This window comes from Anomaloglossus baeobatrachus, chromosome 12 (assembly GCF_048569485.1).
Source record: "Anomaloglossus baeobatrachus isolate aAnoBae1 chromosome 12, aAnoBae1.hap1, whole genome shotgun sequence".
NCBI lineage: Eukaryota > Metazoa > Chordata > Amphibia > Anura > Aromobatidae > Anomaloglossus > Anomaloglossus baeobatrachus.
In genome coordinates, this window is record NC_134364.1 from 33,207,091 (window position 1) to 33,230,392 (window position 23,302).

General features: G+C 46.8%; 1 protein-coding gene across 1 annotated transcript in view; it reads right to left on the reverse strand.

Moving 5' to 3' along the window:
* The window catches only part of SLC25A21 (solute carrier family 25 member 21), a 434,643-nt gene that overhangs the window by 73,574 nt on the left and 337,767 nt on the right, over positions 1–23,302 (reverse strand). Inside the window, exons 4-6 of the mRNA XM_075330802.1 lie at positions 21,129–21,195; positions 8,774–8,833; positions 7,443–7,550 (exon numbers count right to left, since the gene is read on the reverse strand). Of these exons, the coding sequence (XP_075186917.1) occupies positions 7,443–7,550; positions 8,774–8,833; positions 21,129–21,195 (235 nt within the window). The remainder of the gene's footprint in view (positions 1–7,442; positions 7,551–8,773; positions 8,834–21,128; positions 21,196–23,302) is intronic.

Below are 23,302 nucleotides of genomic sequence, written 5' to 3' on the forward strand. Positions count from 1 at the left end.
TCCTGGGCTAAAACGCTCCCTAATGAAGCAGAGCAATCACCAGGAACGAGAAGCATCTGCGAGAGCGCCTCGCAGGACCAGCGTGAAACCCAGTGCTTGTAAAACAACCAGCAGAGCATTCATCCTGCAAAAAACTCTGCACCATAAGCAACATATACCGGCTCTGTAGGAGAGCATGGCAGAACAATACAGAATGTTCTGCACATCGGAATCGTGACAGGGACCTTTCAGAGCCTCCATCTCAGGATCGGTGGAGATCTCAAGGGTCGGAAATAGATAACTTCTAAAGATGGGAATAATCCTTTAAAGTACCGTAAATCTCCATCCTTGAACACCACCTAAAAAGGTCTAAAATTCTGTGGTGACAATGAGCCTGCTATACTATGGTGACATTATAGACTAGGACATGATGAGATTAGGAAAACGCTGCTGCTTTCTTTCATAACCAGCCATTTTTCCCAGGCAATACAGCTCAGTCCTATTCACTCCCATGGGGAAGAGAAGACAACCCAGCACGCACGTAACCTGCGCTGGATGGTTAATTTATGGCACAACCCATATATTTAAGATTATGAAACCCTAAAGAGTAATCTCAGAAGGATTTCACAAGAATCAAGATGTTTCTGGTCAGTCCTAATCCCCACAGAGGAATCGGCTTTTCCTGTGGAACACACACCGAGTAGCACTTGCTTTGTTGATTTTGTTCCGCAGAACATAAAGCCTTTTCCTCCCTGACATGTGAAGGACAGAAGAAGACTGAAGATCTCCGAGAATGACTGATCAAGGAATGCAGGACTCGACAATCAGGACTGTCACTCAAGAGCTGAAGATGAAGATAAATTTACAGATGAAAAGTAAAAACAATAGAAAGAGGATGAGACTATTTCAAAGGTCACATCTCCAATATTCAGCCGTCCATTCCCACCCATGCCCCCAGGTATTCTACATGGTATCTAGTAAGGTGGGCAATAGGGTATTGTACATGAATGGTATCTAGGAAGGTGGGCAATAGGGTATTGTACGTGGTATCTAGTAAGGTGGGCAACAGGGTATTGTACATGGTATCTAGTAAGGTGAGCAACAGGGTATTGTACATGGTATCTAGGAAGGTGGGCAATAGGGTATTGTACGTGGTATCTAGTAAGGTGGGCAACAGGGTATTGTACGTGGTATCTAGTAAGGTGGGCAACAGGGTATTGTACATGGTATCTAGTAAGGTGGGCAACAGGGTATTGTACATGGTATCTAGTAAGGTGGGCAACAGGGTATTGTACATGGATGGTATCTAGGATGGTGAGCAATAGGGTATTGTACGTGGTATCTAGTAAGGTGGGCAACAGGGTATTGTACATGGTATCTAGTAAGGTGGGCAACAGGTATTGTACATGGTATCTAGTAAGGTGGGCAATAGGGTATTGTACATGAATGGTATCTAGGAAGGTGAGCAATAGGGTATTGTACATGGTATCTAGTAAGGTGGGCAACAGGGTATTGTACATGGTATCTAGTAAGGTGGGCAACAGGGTATTGTACGTGGTATCTAGTAAGGTGGGCAACAGGGTATTGTACGTGGTATCTAGTAAGGTGGGCAACAGGGTATTGTACGTGGTATCTAGTAAGGTGGGCAACAGGGTATTGTACATGGTATCTAGTAACGTAGGCAACAGGGTATTGTACATGGTATCAAATAAGGTGGACAACAGGGTATTGTACAGGATATCTAGTAAGGTGGGCAACAGGGTATTGTACATGGTATCTAGTAAGGTGGGCAACAGGTATTGTACATGGATGGTATCTAGGAAGGTGGGCAACAGGGTATTGTACGTAGTATCTAGTAAGGTGGGCAACAGGTATTGTACATGGATGGTATCTAGGAAGGTGAGCAATAGGGTATTGTACGTGGTATCTAGTAAGGTGGGCAACAGGGTATTTATTGTACATGGTATCTAGTAAGGTGAGCAACAGGGTGTTGTACGTGGTATCTAGTAAGGTGGGCAACAGGGTATTGTACATGGTATCTAGTAAGTTGGGCAACAGGGTGTTGTACGTGGTATCTAGTAAGGTGGGCAACAGGGTATTGTACATGGTATCTAGTAAGGTGGGCAACAGGGTGTTGTACGTGGTATCTAGTAAGGTGGGCAACAGGGTATTGTACGTGGTATCTAGTAACGTGGGCAACAGGGTATTGTACATGGTATCAAATAAAATGGACAACAGGGTATTGTACAGGGTATCTAATAAGGTGGGCAACAGGGTATTGTACGTGGTATCTAGTAAGGTGGACAACAGGGTATTGTACATGGTATCTAGTAAGGTGGACAACAGGGTATTGTACATGGTATCTAGTAAGGTGGGCAACAGGTATTGTACATGGATGGTATCTAGGAAAGTGGGCAACAGGGTATTGTACGTGGTATCTAGTAAGGTGGGCAACAGGGTATTGTACACAGTATCTAGTAAGGTGGGCAACAGGGTATTGTACATGGTATCTAGTAAGGTGGGCAACAGGGTATTGTACGTGGTATCTAGTAAGGTGGACAACAGGGTATTGTACACGGTATCTAGTAAGGTGGGCAACAGGTATTGTACATGGATGGTATCTAGGAAGGTGGGCAACAGGGTATTGTACGTGGTATCTAGTAAGGTTGGCAACAGGGTATTGTACACAGTATATAGTAAGGTGGGCAACAGGGTATTGTACACGGTATCTAGTAAGGTGGGCAACAGGGTAATGTACATGGTATCTAGTAAGGTGGGCAACAGGGTATTGTACATGGTATCTAGTAAGGTGGGCAACAGGGTATTGTACATGGTATCTAGTAAGGTGGGAAACAGGGTATTGTTTGTGGTATCTAGTAAGGTGGACAACAGGGTATTGTACATGGTATCTAGTAAGGTGGACAACAGGGTATTGTACATGGTATCTAGTAAGGTGGACAACAGGGTATTGTACATGGTATCTAGTAAGGTGGGCAACAGGGTATTGTACATGGTATCTAGTAAGGTGGGCAACAGGGTAATGTACATGGATGGTATCTAGTAAGGTGGGCAACAGGGTATTGTACATGGTATCTAGTAAGGTGGGCAACAGGGTATTGTACATGGTATCTAGTAAGGTGGGCAACAGGGTATTGTACGTGGTATCTAGTAAGGTGGGCAACAGGTATTGTACGTGGTATCTAGTAAGGTGGGCAACAGGGTATTGTACATGGTATCTAGTAAGGTGGACAACAGGCTGAACTCAGTTAACCCACGAACATCTATCACCAGTCCATAGGTCCACATCCTGTGTTTGGGTGGAGCTTTGTCTAGATTTTTGCTACCACTATATTCATGACATTATCAAGGTTGAGCTGAAGTTTAATGAGGTGATAGGAGTACAGAAAAAGACAGATAAATGAGCTAAAAACTCAATGTCAGAACAAGTTCACTGAAGGATTCATCCTTCAGCCGGCAATGTTAACGGATACCTGTAACAGTCAAATGATGCAAAAAGTATTGTGCAATCAAACTATAAGGCCTTGTGCACACAGTGCGTTTTTTGATGCGTGTTTGGTGCAGCTTGTGGACCAAAGCTGCACGTCTATCTATAAGCCAGCAAAGGCAATGAGAGTTCTGAAGTGCTGTGTGCACTTATTGGATATTTTTTTTTTGCCGATTTTTGGTGCATTTTTTTTCCAGGCGTTTTTTAGCCCTTCCCCCATTGACTTCATTAAATAAAAGCATGGCATAAAAGCGAAGCCTTAATATGATTTGTAGCCTAAAAGAACATTTAAGAGAACATTTCAGTAAGCTCAATCACACCCAACTGTAGATATGAGCAAGCAGGGCTTTGAAATATAAAGACATCGGTTACTGCATTTCAGAGAAATTAGTATTTAATTAATTTGCAAATGAGAAGTTATATACCACCCCCGTGTCAGGAGCCTGCCACCGCTGCTCGGATCCGGATCCGTGGTGGCTCGAGGGGTCGGGGTCACGCGGCCACTCGGAATAAAAGGGGGGTTATTTACAGGGGATTGGAAGGACAGTTCGTGACACCACCCATGGTGCATGGTAAGGTGTAGTACCACCGCTGCAATGGGGAGTACTCGGTGGCGATGGTGTGGGCAACCAGATGTTTAACCCCTCCACGGGTAGGGGGAATGCCCCGGGACTCGGTGTTGGTGACAGGGAGGTGCCGTTGGGACGGTCAGGGACCACTTTAGTACTCACTCAGTCCAATAACGCTGACACCGACAACCGTGGTAAACCAAAGTTCTTAGCACCGCTGCAGCAGGAAGGGTGCACGCCTGGATCCCGTGCCTGTTGGTGTTGCTTGTGTGACACCCTGGGCAAGCCAGGGGTCACAGGCCATCACACCACCACACCCTACACCCCAGTTAGGAACACTACAGCTAACCCAAAAATCCTTGGTGCCTTCCTCCAGGGGCTGATGTTCACACCAGGGGGTGGGCCAGGCGGTTGGCTCCGCCCACCAAGGAGTTCACAGCCCTGGAGGCGGGAGGTACCTGGTAGTTAGATAGAGTTTGGAGGAGGAAGTGAGAGCAGTCAGCTCAGGGGGAGCTTGAGTGAAGAGTAAACGAGGAGTTCAGCTAGGAAAGTGAAGTGGTAAAGGAGGGAAGTAAGAGGAGCTGAAGTAAAGTGAAAGGTGACAGAAGTAAAGCCTGAAGCGAGTCCGGCTGTGTGCCCGGACAGTGACAGCAAGGTCAGCAGACGGCGGTGATTGTCTGGAGGGGTGACTGCTCGGAGGTTGCTGGAAGGACCGCGGACGGGTAGTGGCCCGGCGGTCTGGAGCAGTATACGAAGAACAGTCAGCACCAGGGCAGGGGCCTCTCGGACCCCGGCAAGAGTTGTCGCGGGCGGGGAGGAGGGTGTCAGGCTGCGCTCACCCCTCTGCTCGGGTCCGGCTGCTGCTGCTCAGTGGTGGCTCGAGCGGTGGGCCGGATCCCGGGGGTCTCGAGCGGCGCTCCTCGCCAGTGAGTGAAAGGGGATTGGGTTTTGGGATATAGTCTATTGTCCATGACGCCACCCACGGTTGTGGTGATTTGTTAGCACCACCGCTGCTCGGTGTGGGGATCCCGGGAGTGATGGTGTGAAGCAGCAAGTTGTTGTGTTGCCCCTCCGTGGGTAGGGGTTGGTGATCCCGGGGCCCAGTGATGAGGTGGGAGATGCAGGGCTTGGTGGGCTCAGGGACGCGGGGGCAGCGCTGTGCCTTGCGGCACTGTGGTACTCACTCAGCCTGAGACGATGACACAGTTCTCGGTAAAACACACGGCTGGAAAGACGGTTCCCACGGACGGCTGCACTTGCTTTCCCCAGTAGGTGACGGTGATGTCCCTCTGTCCTGCACCTATGTTGTTGATGGTTGCGATGGGTTCCCACCGGTAACCCGCTCCCCGGCTTCAAGCTGTACCGGAGGAGCTCTACTCTTTGCCCGCAGGCGCTGGCCCTCAGAAACTGGTGCCCTGGCGGTGTCTCTGCTTTAATGGTTGGGCTGTTGCCTGCAATCGGGACTTGGTTGTTGGGAGACAGCCGTCCCCTTCACTGACGGATTTGGCAAATTATGGCGACTCCTAGCCTTGCCGGGGTCCGAGAGGCCCCTGCCCTGGTGCTGACTGTTCTTTGTACACTGCTCCAGACCGCCGGGTCACCACCCGTCCGCGGTCCTTCCAGGAACCTCCGAGCAATCACCCCTCCAGACAGTCACCGCCGTCTGCTGACCTTGCTGTCTCAGTCCGGGGCACACACCCGGACCAGCTTCAGGCTGTCACTTTTACTCCTTTACTCCAGTTTTCTCCTTTGCTCCCCTACCACTTCACTTCCTTCTACTTTCACTTGACTACTTGTTTACTCCTTCACCTCCTAACTGGACTCCTTTCCGTCCCTAGCTGGACTGCCTGGTTCTTCCCGCCTCCAGGGCTGTGAACTCCTCGGTGGGCGGAGCCAACCGCCTGGCCCACCCCCTGGTGTGAACATCAGCCCCTGGAGGAAGGCAACAAGGATTTTTGGGTTAGCTGTGGTGTTCCTAACTGGGGTGTAGGGTGTGGTGGTGTGATGACCTGTGACCCCTGGCTTGCCCAGGGCGTCACACTTGTAAGTCTGTGGCCTTTTCCGTGGCACCTCACTTCTAACTGGTCCCTCTAGCATAGAACTACTGAGTCCCACTCTCCACTATGGCTAAGTGTGGGAGCTCGCTGTCAGAGTTCACGCTTGGGATTTTCTGGACCATGTAGTGGGAAAGTCCTATCCCCCTCGTTGCGCTAATACCCAAATTTTGGAGCGGGTGGAGAACGGATCTTGAAGGCTCCATCCTCGTCGGGTAAATTTTCAAGACGCTTGAAGCTCCTTCTCGACCTAGGGTCCACGTACCCCGTCCTGCCCTGGCTCCTGCCTAGTGATGACACAAGGCCGCTGGCTGTCCTCCTCGACAGTCCATGCCCCTTGTCACAATCCCCTGAGACCGGGGTCCAGCTCCTACCAGGCCTAGACCAACGTCTGCCACCTAGTAACAAGGAGCCCAGCTCCCGACCTCCTCTCACTTTCACCTCCAACACTACACTGTTCTGCTCCTGACACTCCTGACCTCCCCTTACCAACCCCCCAAGTGGGAGACCCTATTCCTTTCAGGCCGTCCACTGGTGTGTCTGGTGGGTGTGGTGCAGAGTGTTCCTAGGATTTTGATTAGCTTGTTCTTGGCAACACCAAAGGTCAGGGACCCGTAACCAAGGAGGAGATGGATACTGTGCAGAAGGGCAGATTGCACAATACCCTGTGACGACCTGATAGGCTAGGGCGTCACATTTACATGCTCTGGGCGTGGCTGAGCACTTCCCGAGCCTCCGCCCCTTTAGCTCACTGTGTGATGTCAGTTGCCAGGCTAGGAAATCAGACAGTAACATATCAATCAAACTACAGAGGCCGGTGCTGGATGGGGAAAAAAACAGGGCAAGCAAAGGATCTCACATCCAGAGCACTCAACTGCTCATTTGTATATTAAAATGCTAATTGCTTGGAAATGCAGCAACAGATACAAGATATAAAAGTGTTGATGGATTTACATTTCAAAGACATGCAATCCCAAATAGTAAAAAATTTAAAAAAATGTCCATATTCCTTAAAAAGATACTATGCCAAAATAATAAAAGGAGAGGGGGGGGGCTTAATGAGGAGCACCTGCGGTTTTAAAACCTAAAATGTTCCTAAATACTGCTCACCTTACAACCAATAAAAACTTTGCGGTTTAAAAAAAAAACCTTTAAATGTTTGCTTTAATTAGCGCTCCATGAGACCGACCCCTTTTTTGTCCTCCATTAAGAAAGATACTAGGGCTATGTGTTTGTTTTTTTTGTTAATATTTTTAATATTTAGAAGCTAGCCATACAAAATAAATGAGGCACATCAAGAACAGCATTTTAGTTTTCCATTTTCAAGACTCTTACCTGGGCATAGGCATTGCGGTTAGCCTGTAGACTGACTTTTACAACTTCAAAAGGATTTACTACCACGGCCTCTGTTAATCCAGATCCAAGTCCAGCAACGGCAAAAACCTGCAATGGCGGCAGCAGAAACCAATGCATTAAAGAGATAACATGAGCGCTATGTCTTGTACTGTGACGGAAGAACACTAAAGGCCGCTTTACATGCTGCGACATCACTAGCGATCGCATCCCCCCCGTCGTGTGTGCGTCACGAGCAAATTGCTGCCCGTGGCGCACAATAGCACCAATACGCATCACACGCACATACCTTCCTAACGACGTCGCTGTGGCCGGCGAACAAACTCTTTTTTAAGGGGGAGGTTCGTGCGGCGTCACAGCGACCAATAGAAGCAGAGGGGCGGAGAGCAGCTGCATGAACGTCACTCCCACCTTGTTGCCGGAGGACGCAGGAACGCTGCTGTTCGTCGTTCCCGGGGTGTCACACGTAGCGATGTGTGCTGCCTCAGGAACGACGAACAACCTACCTCCAAAATGAGCAACGATATTTGGGAAAGGAGCGACGTGTCAACGATCAACGATTTTTGCCGTTTTTCGGATCGTTAGCGGTCGCTCTTAAGTGTCACACGCAACGACATCGCTAACGAGGCCGGATGTGCGTCACGAATTCCGTGACCCCCAACGACATCTCGTTAGCGATGTTGTTGTGTGTAAAGCGGCCTTTAGGAGCAAAAGGCACAAAATAGGGTCTTATCTGGTAAAAATGTAATAAAAGAAATAAGTTACGTTCACTTTTTCGAGTTGTGTTACCCAAAACAAGACATGCGCTTAATAATGGAGCAGCTGCTGCAGATACACAAGTGCACAGGACAGTGCAGACAGTGCAGACAAAGGACGGACGTCGTGTTCACTCCGCGCTGCTGCTGAAGACTTTCTAAGAGAACATCCAGGACACTCCAGTGATGATAATTGTTTTTTATTAAATGTGTTCCAAAGCTATTAGAAGCTCCTTCTTCAGGAAGGAACATTCTTTTCCTGAAGAAGAAGCTTCTAAAGGTTTTGAAATCCATTGAATAAAAAACCCTTATCTCCACTGCTGTGTCCTGGATCTTCCCTCGGGAAGTCTTCAGCAGCAGCGCGGAGTGCACACGACTTCCGTCCTTTTTCTGCATTGTATTATGATGATGTCAGTGACAAAGAATATTAATAGGGTGGTGATGTCATCACATGACTTTTGCAGAATGCAGAACAACTGGCTGTATGAATATAACCTATATGTATCCGGCGCTACCTTACACACAGGAGCGTTAGGTAATGAGATAAGCAGGACTCACCCATGCAGGAGGCAAAGACCATAGATTCAGCAGCTTTTTGTATTGTTCAAAGGTGAAGAACTAAAAAGAAATACAAATCTGGGGTCAATGATCATTAAATGGTAGAGAATAGATATACTGGCAGATGACTGTTCTACCTGTATGGCTGTAAGTTTCAATTCATTGACAACAAGAAGTTGGACTTAACTGTCTAATGCAGCCATTTCTACTTGGCTCAGTGGTTAGCACTGCAGTCTTGCAGCACTGGGGTCCTGGGCTCAAATCCCACCACGGACAATATCTGAAAGGAGTTTGTATGTTCTCCCCGTGGTTGCGTGGGTTTCCTCCGGTTTCCTCCCACACTCGAAAGACTTACATATAGGGAATGTAGATTGTGAGCTCCAATGGGGACAGTGATGCCAATGTATGTAAAGTGCTGTGGAATTAATAGCGCTATATAAGTGAATAAATATTATTATTACTACTACTTACTGCCTACATATTTACTTTTATTTATTCTACAGAGGTCCCTATCCTATGCAGATTTTTTTTATATGTCCTTCATAGGGATGATATTCTATTTTGTTAGTTACAGAGCGTCAACTCTTGTATTAACAGATGCAAGTTCTTAATTTAGGGCCGATATCAGTTAATTAAAGAGTGTCACTCATATACGGATTTTCAATGCGCAACATGCGATGCTTAATTTGTCCTGTAGGGGTCCTAGCTTTCTCCAGAGATTACGGTTGATCGCCCATGATCAGAATGATTGTAGCCATAAGGATAATCTGGAGTGGACTATTAAATCTAAAGGGTTATTATACAACAAGAACACACTACCACTACCAATATGAGTGCAAAGGACCCCACAGATCAATAGAATAGACTCCTGAGCCCCAATCCTAAGGCCGCTTTCACACTGCGTTCCTCTCCCCGGATCAGTGGTCCCATCATGGCTTCCATCCGAACCCAACACAAAACAGGATTCAGACATATGCGCTGACCATTGACTATAATGGTGCAGATGGAGTCACCGTGTGCTCTGTCGTGCACCATTTTCGGGGGTATACACCTATTGGAGGTGGACACCCTGATGAGGTCTACTACATCTAGGTGTCCACCTCCAATAGGCGTATACCAGACACACCAGTGGACGACCTTAAGGGAATAGGGTCACCAACCTGGGGGGTTGGTAAAGGGAGGTCAGGAGTGTTAGGAGCAGGACAGTGTAGTGTTGGAGGTGAAAGTGAGAGAAGGTCAGGAGCTGGGCTCCTTGGAACTACTAGGTGGCAGACGTTGGTCTGGGCCTGGTGGGAGCTGGACAACGGTCGCAGGGGGATCGCGACAAGGGGCACGGACTGTCACGGAGGACAGCCGGCAGCCTTGTGCCATCACCGGGCAGGGGCCAGGGCACGACGGGGTACGTGGACCCTAGGTCGAGGAGCTTCAAGCGTCTTGACAATTTACCCGACGAGTACAGAGCCTTCAAGATTCGCTCTCCACCCGCTCCAAAATCGGGGTACTAGCGCAACGAGGGGGATAGGACATTCCCACTACATAGTCCAGAAAATCCCAAGCGTGAACCCTGAGAGCAAGCTCACTCCATTAGCCATACTGGTGAGAGGGACCCGATAGTTCTATGCTAGAGGGACCAGTTAGAAGTGAGGTGCCACGGAAAAGGTCACAGGCTAAAAAGCAACACAAACGGGCACGGGATCCAGGTGTGCTCCCTCCCTGCTGCAGTGGTACTAAGAACTTTGGATTATCACGGTTGTCGGTGTCAGCGTTATTGGACTGAGTGAGTACATAAGTGACCCTTACTATCCCAACGGCACAACCCTGCATCAACGCCGAGTCCCGGGGCACCCCCCCTACCCGTGGAGGGGTTAAACACCTGGCTGCCCACACCATCGCCACCGGGCACTCCTCATTGCAGCGGTGGTACTACACCTTACCACGCACCACGGGTGGCGTCACGAACGGTCCATTCAATCCCCTGTAAATACCCCCCCTTTTAATTCTGAGTGGCCGTGCGACCCCGACCCCGGGTTCCGGAGACCCCTTGAGCCACAGCGGATCCAGATCCGAGCAGCCCCGGCTGCTGACGCGTGGGCGGCACACTGACAATCCATAGTGTGGCTGGTTTGTAAGAATTAAAAATACTAACAAAAGAGCCCAATATAACACATGGCTTTAGTATATTCTCTTGAGAAATATGGACACCTTTGGGGACATTTTTTGCTTTTAATTTAAAGGGAATCACATATTTGGGAAATGGGAATCCATCAAGACTTTTACAGGGCTCTGCATTCAGAGATCTGCTACAGAGAAAACTGTAATTGTATCAGAACTGCTGCACCCAGTACACTAAGTGACACATCACTGGAATCAGGGTCTCTGTCTCTACATTATGCTGCTCTCAGATTACATCGCAGACAGATTCCCTTTAACTTGATGACCTTGTCAGGGATAAGTGGATATGTGTATTAGAAAAAGCACAGTCCCGACCCTTCTCCAGAAATGCAATGAATAAATGAGCGCAGAGAAAGCAATTAATCATGAAACGCAAATAATTCCGGATTATTAATTTCGCTAATAAATTTTCTGCTAAATAAATACAGAGGGCATATTTCTTTTACTACGGAGAGAAGGAGCGAGCACTCAGGAAATGTGAAGTTGGCTGGGTGTTTGCTGTTAGAGGTTGTTTTGCTTCGCTGTAATGCTGTGTGCTGAGTGATGTGCGGTCACGTGGCCCGCCGGTGCTGAGATATTCATACAAGAGAACAGAAGACATGGCAGTATGTAAACACCGAGCACTTACACCCCATACAGTACTGAGATTTCTTCTAAAACAAGCAACGCAGAGGTCAACCTCGGCCTGAACCAGCGACGGAAGGTAAAAGCGGGCCCCTGACTAAAGGGCTGCCTCATTGTCACCAGGCTCGTACAGATAATCACCAGAATCCAACCGGAGAAAGCCAACGTCTCATAACTGGAAATCCTCCGCACCGACACCGACCACTATGGGATGACTTGGTATTCTTCCACCAGAACGTAAATGCATATAATTGGGCCTAAAAATCATTTAGGCAATTGGGTTTCCTAAACTGGCACTACTAACCTTCTACTACTGACTGTAGAATGAGTTAACTGAGAAGCTGTCAGTCAGCCCACTAAAGGGAATGAGGGAGAGATTGTAACTAGTGATGAGCGGGCACTACCATGCTCAGGTGCTCCATACTTGTAACTAGTGATGAGCGGGCACTACCATGCTCGGATGCTCAGTACTCGTAACTTTTCAATCGGACCGCCAAGGCGCACGGTCACCTGTCTTAACAGTTCTAGTCCTTATCCTGTTCGTGACGCCAGAAATGAGTCGCCCACCACAGCGCTGCAGCGGTCGCCTGCGGGACACTGAGGGGACTTCTCTGTAGGGACCCTTCTGGCAACAGGTACGTCGGGTTCACTTTCATAGGAGTCATGATGCCACTCTCGGTTTTGCGGTTAGGGTGGTGGGGGACCGCCACTGCAGTTTAACGAGCGTCTGGGGCTGATGGTGTCTGCAGTCTGGTGGTATGGCCTCCAGAGAGTGAGGCTGGCCCCAGGGGCTCGGGTATATGTGTGTGGAACCACAAGTCGCAGAATAACTCAAACACAGTCCAGAATGTCTTTCAGGTTTTTTTTACTCACTTTTAGTTGGTTGGTGAGATACCCGGGCGATGCTAAGATTATACCAGGTGGAACCAGGAATTCCTGCAGGCCGAACTGAGGGTAGCTATTTACTCGCCTTCCTTGCACTTCTTCTGTTATGGATAACCCCTGATTTGCAGTATCGTGGGATTAATCCAGGGAAAGTTGCTACGGCCTCTCCTTCCCTTTCGGGCCCGGTTGTCTTTAGCGTGGACCAGGTGAGATGGCTTCTGGCCCAATCTCCTTATGGGTCCCCCTGTTGCTGCTGAGGCTCGAGCTCTGTATCTTTTGGGAGGGACCTCTAGTCCCTTCCACCTGCAGGTTTAGCAGATCAGTAAATGGATGTCCGCTCTAGGGACCTGTTCCCTGTGCGTGCTTAAGCCCGCTTTACACGCTGCGATCTCGCTAGTGAGATCGCTAGCGTGCGTACCCGCCCCCATCGTTTGTGCGTCTCAGGCATATCGCTGCCCGTGGCGCACAAAATCGCGCTGACCCGTCACACTACTTACTTGCATAGCGACGTCACTGTGGCCGGCGAACCGCCTCCTTTCTAAGGGGGCGGTTCGTTCGGCGTCACAGCGACATCACTAAGCAGTCGCCCAATCAAAGCGGAAGGGAGGAGATTAGCGCCCACCTCCTTCCTTCCTCATTGCTGGCGGGACGCAGGTAAGGTGATGTTCCTTTTTCCTGCGGTGTCACACATAGCGATGTATGCTGCCGCAGGAACGACGAACATCATCGTAACTGCAGAAGCAACGATAATTGAGATTAGGGGGGGATGTCACCGATTAGCGATTTTGAACGTTTTTGCAACGATTCAAAATCGCTAATAGGTGTCACATACGACATCGGTAACGCGGCCGGATGTGCGTCACAAAATCCGTGGCCCAAACGACATCGCTTTAGCGATATCGTAGCGTGTAAAGCCACCTTTAGTCACCAGCAATTCCTGTACTCGACTGCCTCTTCTCAGGTGTCTTTCAGGCTGACTTTCTGGTCATTGTACTCCCCCGCTAACAGCTACCACACGTGCAGGGTCTGACTAGCAAGGCTGTACTTCTGCTTCTTTCAGCAACTTCTGTACACTCTGCTCACAGACTGGCTTGCTCCTCCTCTTTCCTGTCTGCCACTGCAACCTAGCTTCCAGCCCCTCCACTGCATCCCTTGCTGAGAATTGAAAGCTAACCTCATCAGAGGCTACCCAAGGGTCCCCTCACAAGGTGTGGGAGACCTGGTTGCTATGTGTCTGTGCGTGCACACCTCATTCTGGCCTTTTGGAATTACCTGGAAGCACTGTCCCAGCATGGGTGCAGTACTCTGTGGTGCCTGACCAGGTCAGGGGCGCCACACATGCCACACAGGTCATGTCCCTCGGGAAAAGGTGTAGGGCGCATGCACACATTCCCTGCTCTTAAAGGGCCTGCGCCCTTTTACTTGAAAGTGCCTCTCAACCTATGGCTGAGAGGCGCTAGGTATTTAAGGCACCCTCCCACTAGGAGAGGTACGTGAGCAACATGATCAGTTAGTGTCAGTGTAGCTAGCTAGTTGTCAGGTCCTGTTTCCCTTACCTGTCCCCATGCCTGTCTTACCTTTTCTGTCTGTGACTGGCCTACCCTCAGTACCTGCCTGCACCAGCCATCTTGTCTGCATCAGCCATCCTGGCTGCATGTACCTGCCTGTCCCTGTCCTGGGGGTCAGCTGCCACAGTCCCGGACACTGCCCTGGGAGTGGCACCTGGCGGCAACTGGCAGCCAACCCCATCCTCACCATCTGGGGCCCTGGTGGCGCTTAGTTAAGCCCCTGCCACATCAGGTTAAGCTTGGGTGTCCCCTGCAGTCCAGTGGGTCCACTCCCACTCGCGAGCGCAACAATTTCTGCACCGTCTCTGAATATTTTGGAGGGCCTTTCTAGCCCAAAGTAAGCCAACTAATAGGTGGTTCTGCGTAGAATAGCCCTATAACAACCATAACGCATGAGCAATAAGACAGGATATTTTTGATACATATGGAAAAAAATAACCTCACATTTCTTGCTTTGCAAATACAGCTGCTGTGAAGAGCAAACATGCTTTACAGCACACAGCGTTGACTGACATATGAAAGAGAAAACACTAGACTGAATGGGTGAGACCACTGTAACTTAAAGGGGCTGCTCCATCCTGGGGGAATTACCTCGGGCCCACATCTATCTCAACAACTGAGTTGTTAAAGGGAATCTGTCAGCAGAATTTCACCAACCAAACTATTTATATGTGCACGTAGCTCTTTCAAAGCCAAAGACAGCAATATCTTTCAGTGTTTGAATTGATATGCAAATGAGGCTGAAGAGCTATAGTAGATCTAAAGCCTCTATCACTCCAGCTATACTCCCTGCCCAGCTCCGCCTCCTCCTGATTGATTGACGGCCTCTATGATTTCAGGCAATGGAGCTGTCCAGTCACCCAGAAGGTGGCGGCACAGAGCAGGAAATGGAGCTGGAGTGACGGAGGCTTCAGATCTACCAGCCTAATTTGCATATCAATTTACACGCTGATTTCTCAGTAACAGAGGAACGGACTGGCCATGTAAAGGTATTGCTGGACTTGTCTTTGAAAGAGCTACATGCACTTATAAATAGTTTGGGAAGTGAAATCTTTCTGCCAAATTCCCTTTAAGATCTTTCAGGAAAGTAAAGGAGGCATCGCTTATTTTCATGAAAGATCCCAATATTGCAGAGAAAGCTTACTTGGAAATTTTTGGAGCTCCCATGGAAATAAATGCAGAGGTCACCGACTAGAGAGCTATAACAAGGAGCGTGTGTGAAGGCCCCGGCCGGTCTACGCAGCTCATTGATTTCACAATGCTCCATTTACTATATGGAGGAGCATCACCAGAAAAACGCTGCAAACCACTTGCACCATAAGATTGTGATATCCAGTTTATAAACATACCAGGGGTGAAGGAAAATACTAGCTGTGGCTCTGGTCTATCTGATTAGACAGCCCTAATCTTCAGCAGAAAATGTTGTCAAGGGCATATGTACCATAGAGGCAGACCGTGCAGGTGGTACAGATGTACAGTTGGGATCAAAAGTTTAAACACCCCGGCAGATTTTTTGCTTTCTTGGCCTTTTTTCAGAGATTATGAATAATAACATAATCTTTTTCCCACTTCTGGTTAGTGGTTGGGTGAAGCCATTTATTGTCAAACTACTGTGTTTTCTCTTCTTAAATCATAATGACAACCAAAAACATCCAAATTTTCCATTTGTTAATCACAGTTTGAACACTGCTGACTGACATTATCAATTCCTTGGATATCTCTTTGTATCCCTTTCCTGTTTTATACATTTCAACTATCTTTTCCCATAGATCCGTTGACAATCCTTTTGCTTTCCCCATGACTCACAATCTATAATGTCATTGGCTGGATGAAAGATGCAAGAGTCTGTCTGGATCCCAGAAACTCACTCAGCCTTTATGCACACACACCGATTACAAACAAACATATCACAAGGGAGGATGCTACGTTTATTAGTCATTCAAACCTATGTGTGTTAAATTCTGTGCATGTTATCAGGCCAAAATCACCAGGGTGTGTGAACTTTTGATCAGGGTCATTTGGATGTTTTGGGTTGTCATTATGATTTAATAAGAGAAAACACAGTAGTGACAATAAATGGCTGCACCCAACCACTAATCATGAGTGGGAAAAAAGATTTTGTGTTATCATTCATATTCTCTGAAAAAAGGCCAAGAAAGCAAAAAAAACCTCCCTGGTGGCTGACGACCACAGAGCACCTTTGAGCTTTATAATAATGAATAGGACTTTGAATATCACATTTGTGGCTGCTACATCTATATGTGACTCTTGAAGAAAGGATGATGAAATGAGCTCTAATTATTCTATACAGTTAGGTCCAGAAATATTTGGACAGTGACACAAGTTTTGTTATTTTAGCGGTTTACAAAAACATGTTCAGAAATACAATTATATATATATATAATATGGGCTGAAAGTGCACACTCCCAGCTGCAATATGAGAGTTTTCACATCCAAATCGGAGAAAGGGTTTAGGAATCATAGCTCTGTAATGCATAGCCTCCTCTTTTTCAAGGGACCAAAAGTAATTGGACAAGGGACTCTAAGGGCTGCAATTAACTCTGAAGGCGTCCCCCTCGTTAACCTGTAATCAATGAAGTAGTTAAAAGGTCTGGGGTTGATTACAGGTGTGTGGTTTTGCATTTGGATGCTGTTGCTGTGACCAGACAACATGCGGTCTAAGGAACTCTTGAGGTGAAGCAGAACATCCTGAGGCTGAAAAAAAAGAAATAATCCATCAGAGAGATAGCAGACATGCTTGGAGTAGCAAAATCAACAGTCGGGTACATTCTGAGAAAAAAGGAATTGACTGGTGAGCTTGGGAACTCAAAAAGGCCTGGGCGTCCACGGATGACAACAGTGGTGGATGATCGCCGCATACTTTCTTTGGTGAAGAAGAACCCGTTCACAACATCAACTGAAGTCCAGAACACTCTCAGTGAAGTAGGTGTATCTGTCTCTAAGTCAACAGTAAAGAGAAGACTCCATGAAAGTAAATACAAAGGGTTCACATCTAGATGCAAACCATTCATCAATTCCAAAAATAGACAGGCCAGAGTTAAATTTGCTGAAAAACACCTCATGAAGCCAGCTCAGTTCTGGAAAAGTATTCTATGGACAGATGAGACAAAGATCAACCTGTACCAGAATGATGGGAAGAAAAAAGTTTGGAGAAGAAAGGGAACGGCACATGATCCAAGGCACACCACATCCTCTGTAAAACATGGTGGAGGCAACGTGATGGCATGGGCATGCATGGCTTTCAATGGCACTGGGTCACTTGTGTTTATTGATAACAGAGAACAATTGTAGAAAAAAGGGTTTCTATACCGCGCCAATGATCACAAATCTGGAAGTCGGATTGATGTGGCTTTATTGTAGCACAGGTCTACGCGTTTCAGGAGCTCTGCTCCCTTCCTCAGGACCATAGAAACAACATCAAATCTACCGCGATGGATACACACATACATTAAATAGAACCAGTGACGTCATAGTACCTCCCCGTATAGAAAAAAACGGCGGGAAAGGATACAACGTGGAAGAAAAAACATGACGCAATACAGAAAAGACATGATCAACAGAGAAAATATACAACTCTTATTCGGTTTAAGTGACCCAAAAACTGACAGATCATAATAAATTCAATGAACATTTAAAATGATTTTCCATATAAAAACTAAAATCAATTATATCTGCACAAAAGAATACAGTTAATAAAATATATAGGCATATCCATACATATGTATATATATATATATATATATATATACCCAAATCAATGGAACAACCCAAATCAAACAAGTGCTAAGTACACAGCGGGACCAGAACTCGAGGATGGTGAAGGATATTTCAATCGTAAATGCCTACAAATCCCTCTTAAGCGGGTAAAGCCCACTATACCATGAGGACAATTGTAGTCCAAACCGTGCAAAAACAACAGCAAAAACCACCAACATGAAGGGTGTGCAAGGATCAGACAAAAAACCAAAGAAAACCCCCGATGTGGATATTGTGCATCTTATTTAACTGATGAGACGTGATCCTTATACAATATATAGGTATTAAAAACCAATACCCTCACTCGGGCAATAAACTAAGAAAATTGCTATCGTGCTCATTTATTAACAGTGTAAAACCATAGACTCCTTCCAATATGGATTGAATGTCATAGAACTCCAGGGAACCGCTCCCTACCCTCATTTTCAAAGTAGGTTCAAACAAGTTCAAACCGTGGGAAAAAAACCCACTGCGGCTGCGCAAACCGCTGTATCAAAGGAGCGGGGTGAACAAACCCCGCTCCTTTGATACAGCGGTTTGCGCAGCCGCAGTGGGTTTTTTTCCCACGGTTTGAACTTGTTTGAACCTACTTTGAAAATGAGGGTAGGGAGCGGTTCCCTGGAGTTCTATGACATTCAATCCATATTGGAAGGAGTCTATGGTTTTACACTGTTAATAAATGAGCACGATAGCAATTTTCTTAGTTTATTGCCCGAGTGAGGGTATTGGTTTTTAATACCTATATATTGTATAAGGATCACGTCTCATCAGTTAAATAAGATGCACAATATCCACATCGGGGGTTTTCTTTGGTTTTTTGTCTGATCCTTGCACACCCTTCATGTTGGTGGTTTTTGCTGTTGTTTTTGCACGGTTTGGACTACAATTGTCCTCATGGTATAGTGGGCTTTACCCGCTTAAGAGGGATTTGTAGGCATTTACGATTGAAATATCCTTCACCATCCTCGAGTTCTGGTCCCGCTGTGTACTTAGCACTTGTTTGATTTGGGTTGTTCCATTGATTTGGGTATATATATATATATATATATATATATATACATATGTATGGATATGCCTATATATTTTATTAACTGTATTCTTTTGTGCAGATATAATTGATTTTAGTTTTTATATGGAAAATCATTTTAAATGTTCATTGAATTTATTATGATCTGTCAGTTTTTGGGTCACTTAAACCGAATAAGAGTTGTATATTTTCTCTGTTGATCATGTCTTTTCTGTATTGCGTCATGTTTTTTCTTCCACGTTGTATCCTTTCCCGCCGTTTTTTTCTATACGGGGAGGTACTATGACGTCACTGGTTCTATTTAATGTATGTGTGTATCCATCGCGGTAGATTTGATGTTGTTTCTATGGTCCTGAGGAAGGGAGCAGAGCTCCTGAAACGCGTAGACCTGTGCTACAATAAAGCCACATCAATCCGACTTCCAGATTTGTGATCATTGGCGCGGTATAGAAACCCTTTTTTCTACAATTGTTCTCTGTTATCAGCCGCCTGGGGTTGCCGCTGCCTGGATCCATTTGCAAATGCGATTACGGTTGTTGTGACTGTCACAACTAAAGTTGGTGAGTATAATTGCTCCCCTTGCCTTTTGCCCTGTGCCTATAAGGGTAAGACCCTATTGCACTTTATTCTCCACAGCTCTTCTTTTTGTGTTTATTGATGACATAACAGCAGACAAGAGTAGCCGGATGAATTCTGAAGTGTACCGGGATATACTTTCAGCCCAGATTCAGCCAAATGCCGCAAAGTTGATCGGACGGCACTTCATAGTACAGATGGACAATGACCCCAAGCATACAGCCAAAGCTACCCAGGAGTTCATGAGTGCAAAAAAGTGGAACCTTCTGCAATGGCCAAGTCAATCACCAGATCTTAACCCAATTGAGCATGCATTTCACTTGCTCAAATCCAGACTTAAGACGGAAAGACCCACAAACAAGCAAGACCTGAAGGCTGCGGCTGTAAAGGCCTGGCAAAGCATTAAGAAGGAGGAAACCCAGCGTTTGGTGATGTCCATGGGTTCCAGACTTAATGCAGTGATTGCCTCCAAAGGATTCGCAACAAAATATTGAAAATAAAAATATTTTGTTTGGGTTTGGTTTATTTGTCCAATTACTTCTGACCTCCTAAAATGTGGAGTGTTTGTAAAGAAATGTGTACAATTCCTACAATTTCTATCAGATATTTTTGTTCAAACCTTCAAATTAAACGTTACAATCTGCACTTGAATTCTGTTGTAGAGGTTTCATTTCAAATCCAATGTGGTGGCATGCAGAGCCCAACTCGCGAAAATTGTGTCACTGTCCAAATATTTCTGGACCTAACTGTAGTTTTTGACTTTGGGAAGCAAGAACCTATCGAGCACTTCCCTTTCCCTAGATGACTTTTATCCATTTTTTGAAAACCCTTATGCTGCAGCTGCAAATGCTTTAGTCACCCTCCCCAGGTCTAGTGGTGAGTCTCCATGACTGTTCTCAGTGTCTGAGTGAGCTTAGCGGCCGACGAATCACTGAATGATTGCCTTGCTGTCGAATTGACATCACTGCTGCAGACCATAAAAGGCAGCGGGAGCATTGAAGACTCAGAAGACTCACCTGGGGAGGGCGAGGAAAGCAATGTTCAGGGTTTTTTTTTAAAAAACAAATTGCATCTAGAAGGCAAAAACTCCTTTAAGGAACTGCACTGTTGGCACACAAGGGGATGAGGTAGTCCAAGCTTAAAAAGGTGTAGAACAGAAGTCACAAACCAGGTCCTTCCGTCCAGGTCTGTAAAACCCAGCACCCTACATATCTTAAGGTAAAAGGGCCATTGAGGAAAATAAAATGTAAAAGTACAGGAAGCATAGGGTTAATGCAATTTTTTTTCTCTTCCTTTGGAGACAAAGAGTTGGAGCCTCCAGTTGTCGCAGAGCGGAGCGGCCGAGCGGCCAACAGTTCTGATTTGCTTCCCATGGTAATGTCAACGTTATGTAAATAGTGCAGGTAAAGCGCGGCTTTGCATGACATGTAAATAGAGAATTTGTTTTACAGAACATGGGACCATTTTCTAGTTTCCTTTTCATTTAACAAACGTCTCTGATGATTCTGGTCAGAGGTCAAGTCTCCAGTTAGCAGACCGGAGCTAGACATTTAACCCCTTCTTCACCCCCCCGGGAGGGGTCCGGTGCGGTACGCAGCGTGCCGGCCGGTTTAGACAATCCATTCGGCTAATATTTTCATAAGGCAAATAAAAGATTAAAGGGTCAGAGACGTGATGACGTCACGGATAACGTTACCGGGATAAAGCCGGCGGCACAGGGACTCACCTTAACTGCTCGCTTCGGGGTCTCGGCCAAGATCGGGGGAAGAATTCCTTTATAGAAGCCAAACAACCTATAAAATGATAAATGGCCATCAAATACATAAACCAGCCATCACATTAGGCTTTACACTACACAATATATGCAATAGTAATTCTAACACAAATACAGTATCTTGCTTCCTTCTACAAATTTTTAGATCCGCCGTTCATTATTGTAGGCGGTGCCCCCCACCGCTTTATGCTATTTGTCTGTGTTGTTAAGATAAAGACCGACCGTAGCACTAGCCCAGGGCTATGGGTGGAGGTCATCATGACCAGGATTGGAGTGGACTCTTTAGAGGGGGAGGAGTAGGGGTGCTGTAGCACTTTTTAAGGCCCATCAGGAGGCGGCGGTGGCACCATTCCCGCTCCCTGGAGACAGTGAGGTAGTCCCATCCACCCTCCCTTATATGAAGATTCCTTATGATTGGTGCGCGGTTGGGGTTTCATTGGGTCATAGTGGCAGTTTTTCTTGGGTCCTTGAAGTGGTGGATCCATCCGGGTATGGATCCCCAAATTGGCCATGAATGCTTGGTTACCTGGTGATTTTGGGGGGATCCCGTTGGAGATTGTCGGGACCCCGTGTGAGTTTGTTAATGGTAAATACAACACTTCGTGTTTTGGTGCTCCCAAACGTTGTGGGTAACAGCTGAGATCAATTTGGTTTATGGTTTGGTTACGAGAATCACCAGGTTTTTGTGTAGCCTTAAGGACTTTACCAAGTTCTTAGTATTTTTCTGTTAAGTAAAATGGCTGCTGTAGGCAAATTATCCAAGCACAGTGTCTGATTAAATGGAGTGGGAACCCCCTTTTGGGTGGGGGGCACGCTGGTAATTCCAGAATCTAACATTCCAGGGTTATGTGTTTTACGTACGAAGTATGTTGTAAATTTATTTGGTGAAATTACTACTGCTAGTAGAGTGCGGGTCCCCGATGTAGTAGAGCCGGGACCGTGTAGCAGATGGCACCACCTAGTGGTCAGACAAGAGCAGTGTTAGATTAGATGTTAGATAAGATAGGGGAGGAGTGACCGATGGCCAGTGGGTTGGGTAGGCCCGTTTCACACATCCGGCATTTCACCGGATACGGCACGCATGCAGTATAGTAGATTAATTTACAGTGGAAGCGCAACACCATGCGGTTGTGTGCTTCATGCACAACTGCATTTGTCCGCATGGTGTTGCGCTTCCACTGTAAATGAATCTACTGTAAATCTACTGTACTGCATGCGTGCCGGATCCGGCGAAATTCCGGATGTGTGAAACGGCCTTAAGGCCCCGTCACACGCAGAGATAAATCTTTGGCAGATCTGTGGCTGCAGTGAAATCATGGACATATTGTTCTATTTGTACACAGCCACAAACCTGGCACTGATTGTCCACAATTTCACTGCAACCACAGATTTCTCTCTGTGTGTGACAGGGCCTTTAGAGAGACGGACCTGGTGAGAGGGAGTTCTGCAGAAGGGTTTGAGGATTAAAAATGTAGCACGGTGTCAGGAGCCAGTCAGGGAACCCTGAGGTAACCTCTTAAAGTTCCGGAGCCTATAGCTCACATCGGTGGGCTCAGGGAAGTCGTGCGACTAGACAGCTGTCAAGGCCCAGAAGCGGAGAGTGGTGAGAAGAAATGAGATCTAATGAGATCCAAGATAGCAGGGATAGGTCAAGTGAGAGTACCCCAAAATATAGCAATAGCAGTATCGTCAAGAGAGAGACCATGACTGTCATAGTGGTGGAAAGAATAAACTGTACAAGTTTGGTTTGCCAAGAGAACTCCGGTGGCATGTGTTTGACTACTGTGTCTACGATGGGGACTGGTTGCGGCGTGAGGAACCAGTAAGTGTCGCACACCCCACCCAAAGTCATACACACGCACGCACGCACGCACGCATGCACGCACGCACGCACGCACACACACACACACACACACGCACACACACACGCACACACACACACACACACACACACACTCTCTCTAGGAGAAGGAGTGCTAATCTCCTATATCCAAGTGTCCGTACTAGCCTACATTATTATCACCCGTCAACCTCTTTGAAAAGACTTCTCCCTAGAAGACCACTTTGCAATTGAGTGGTCATCAAAAACAAATTTCACAGTATTCTATATCTTCTTATTATGGCCT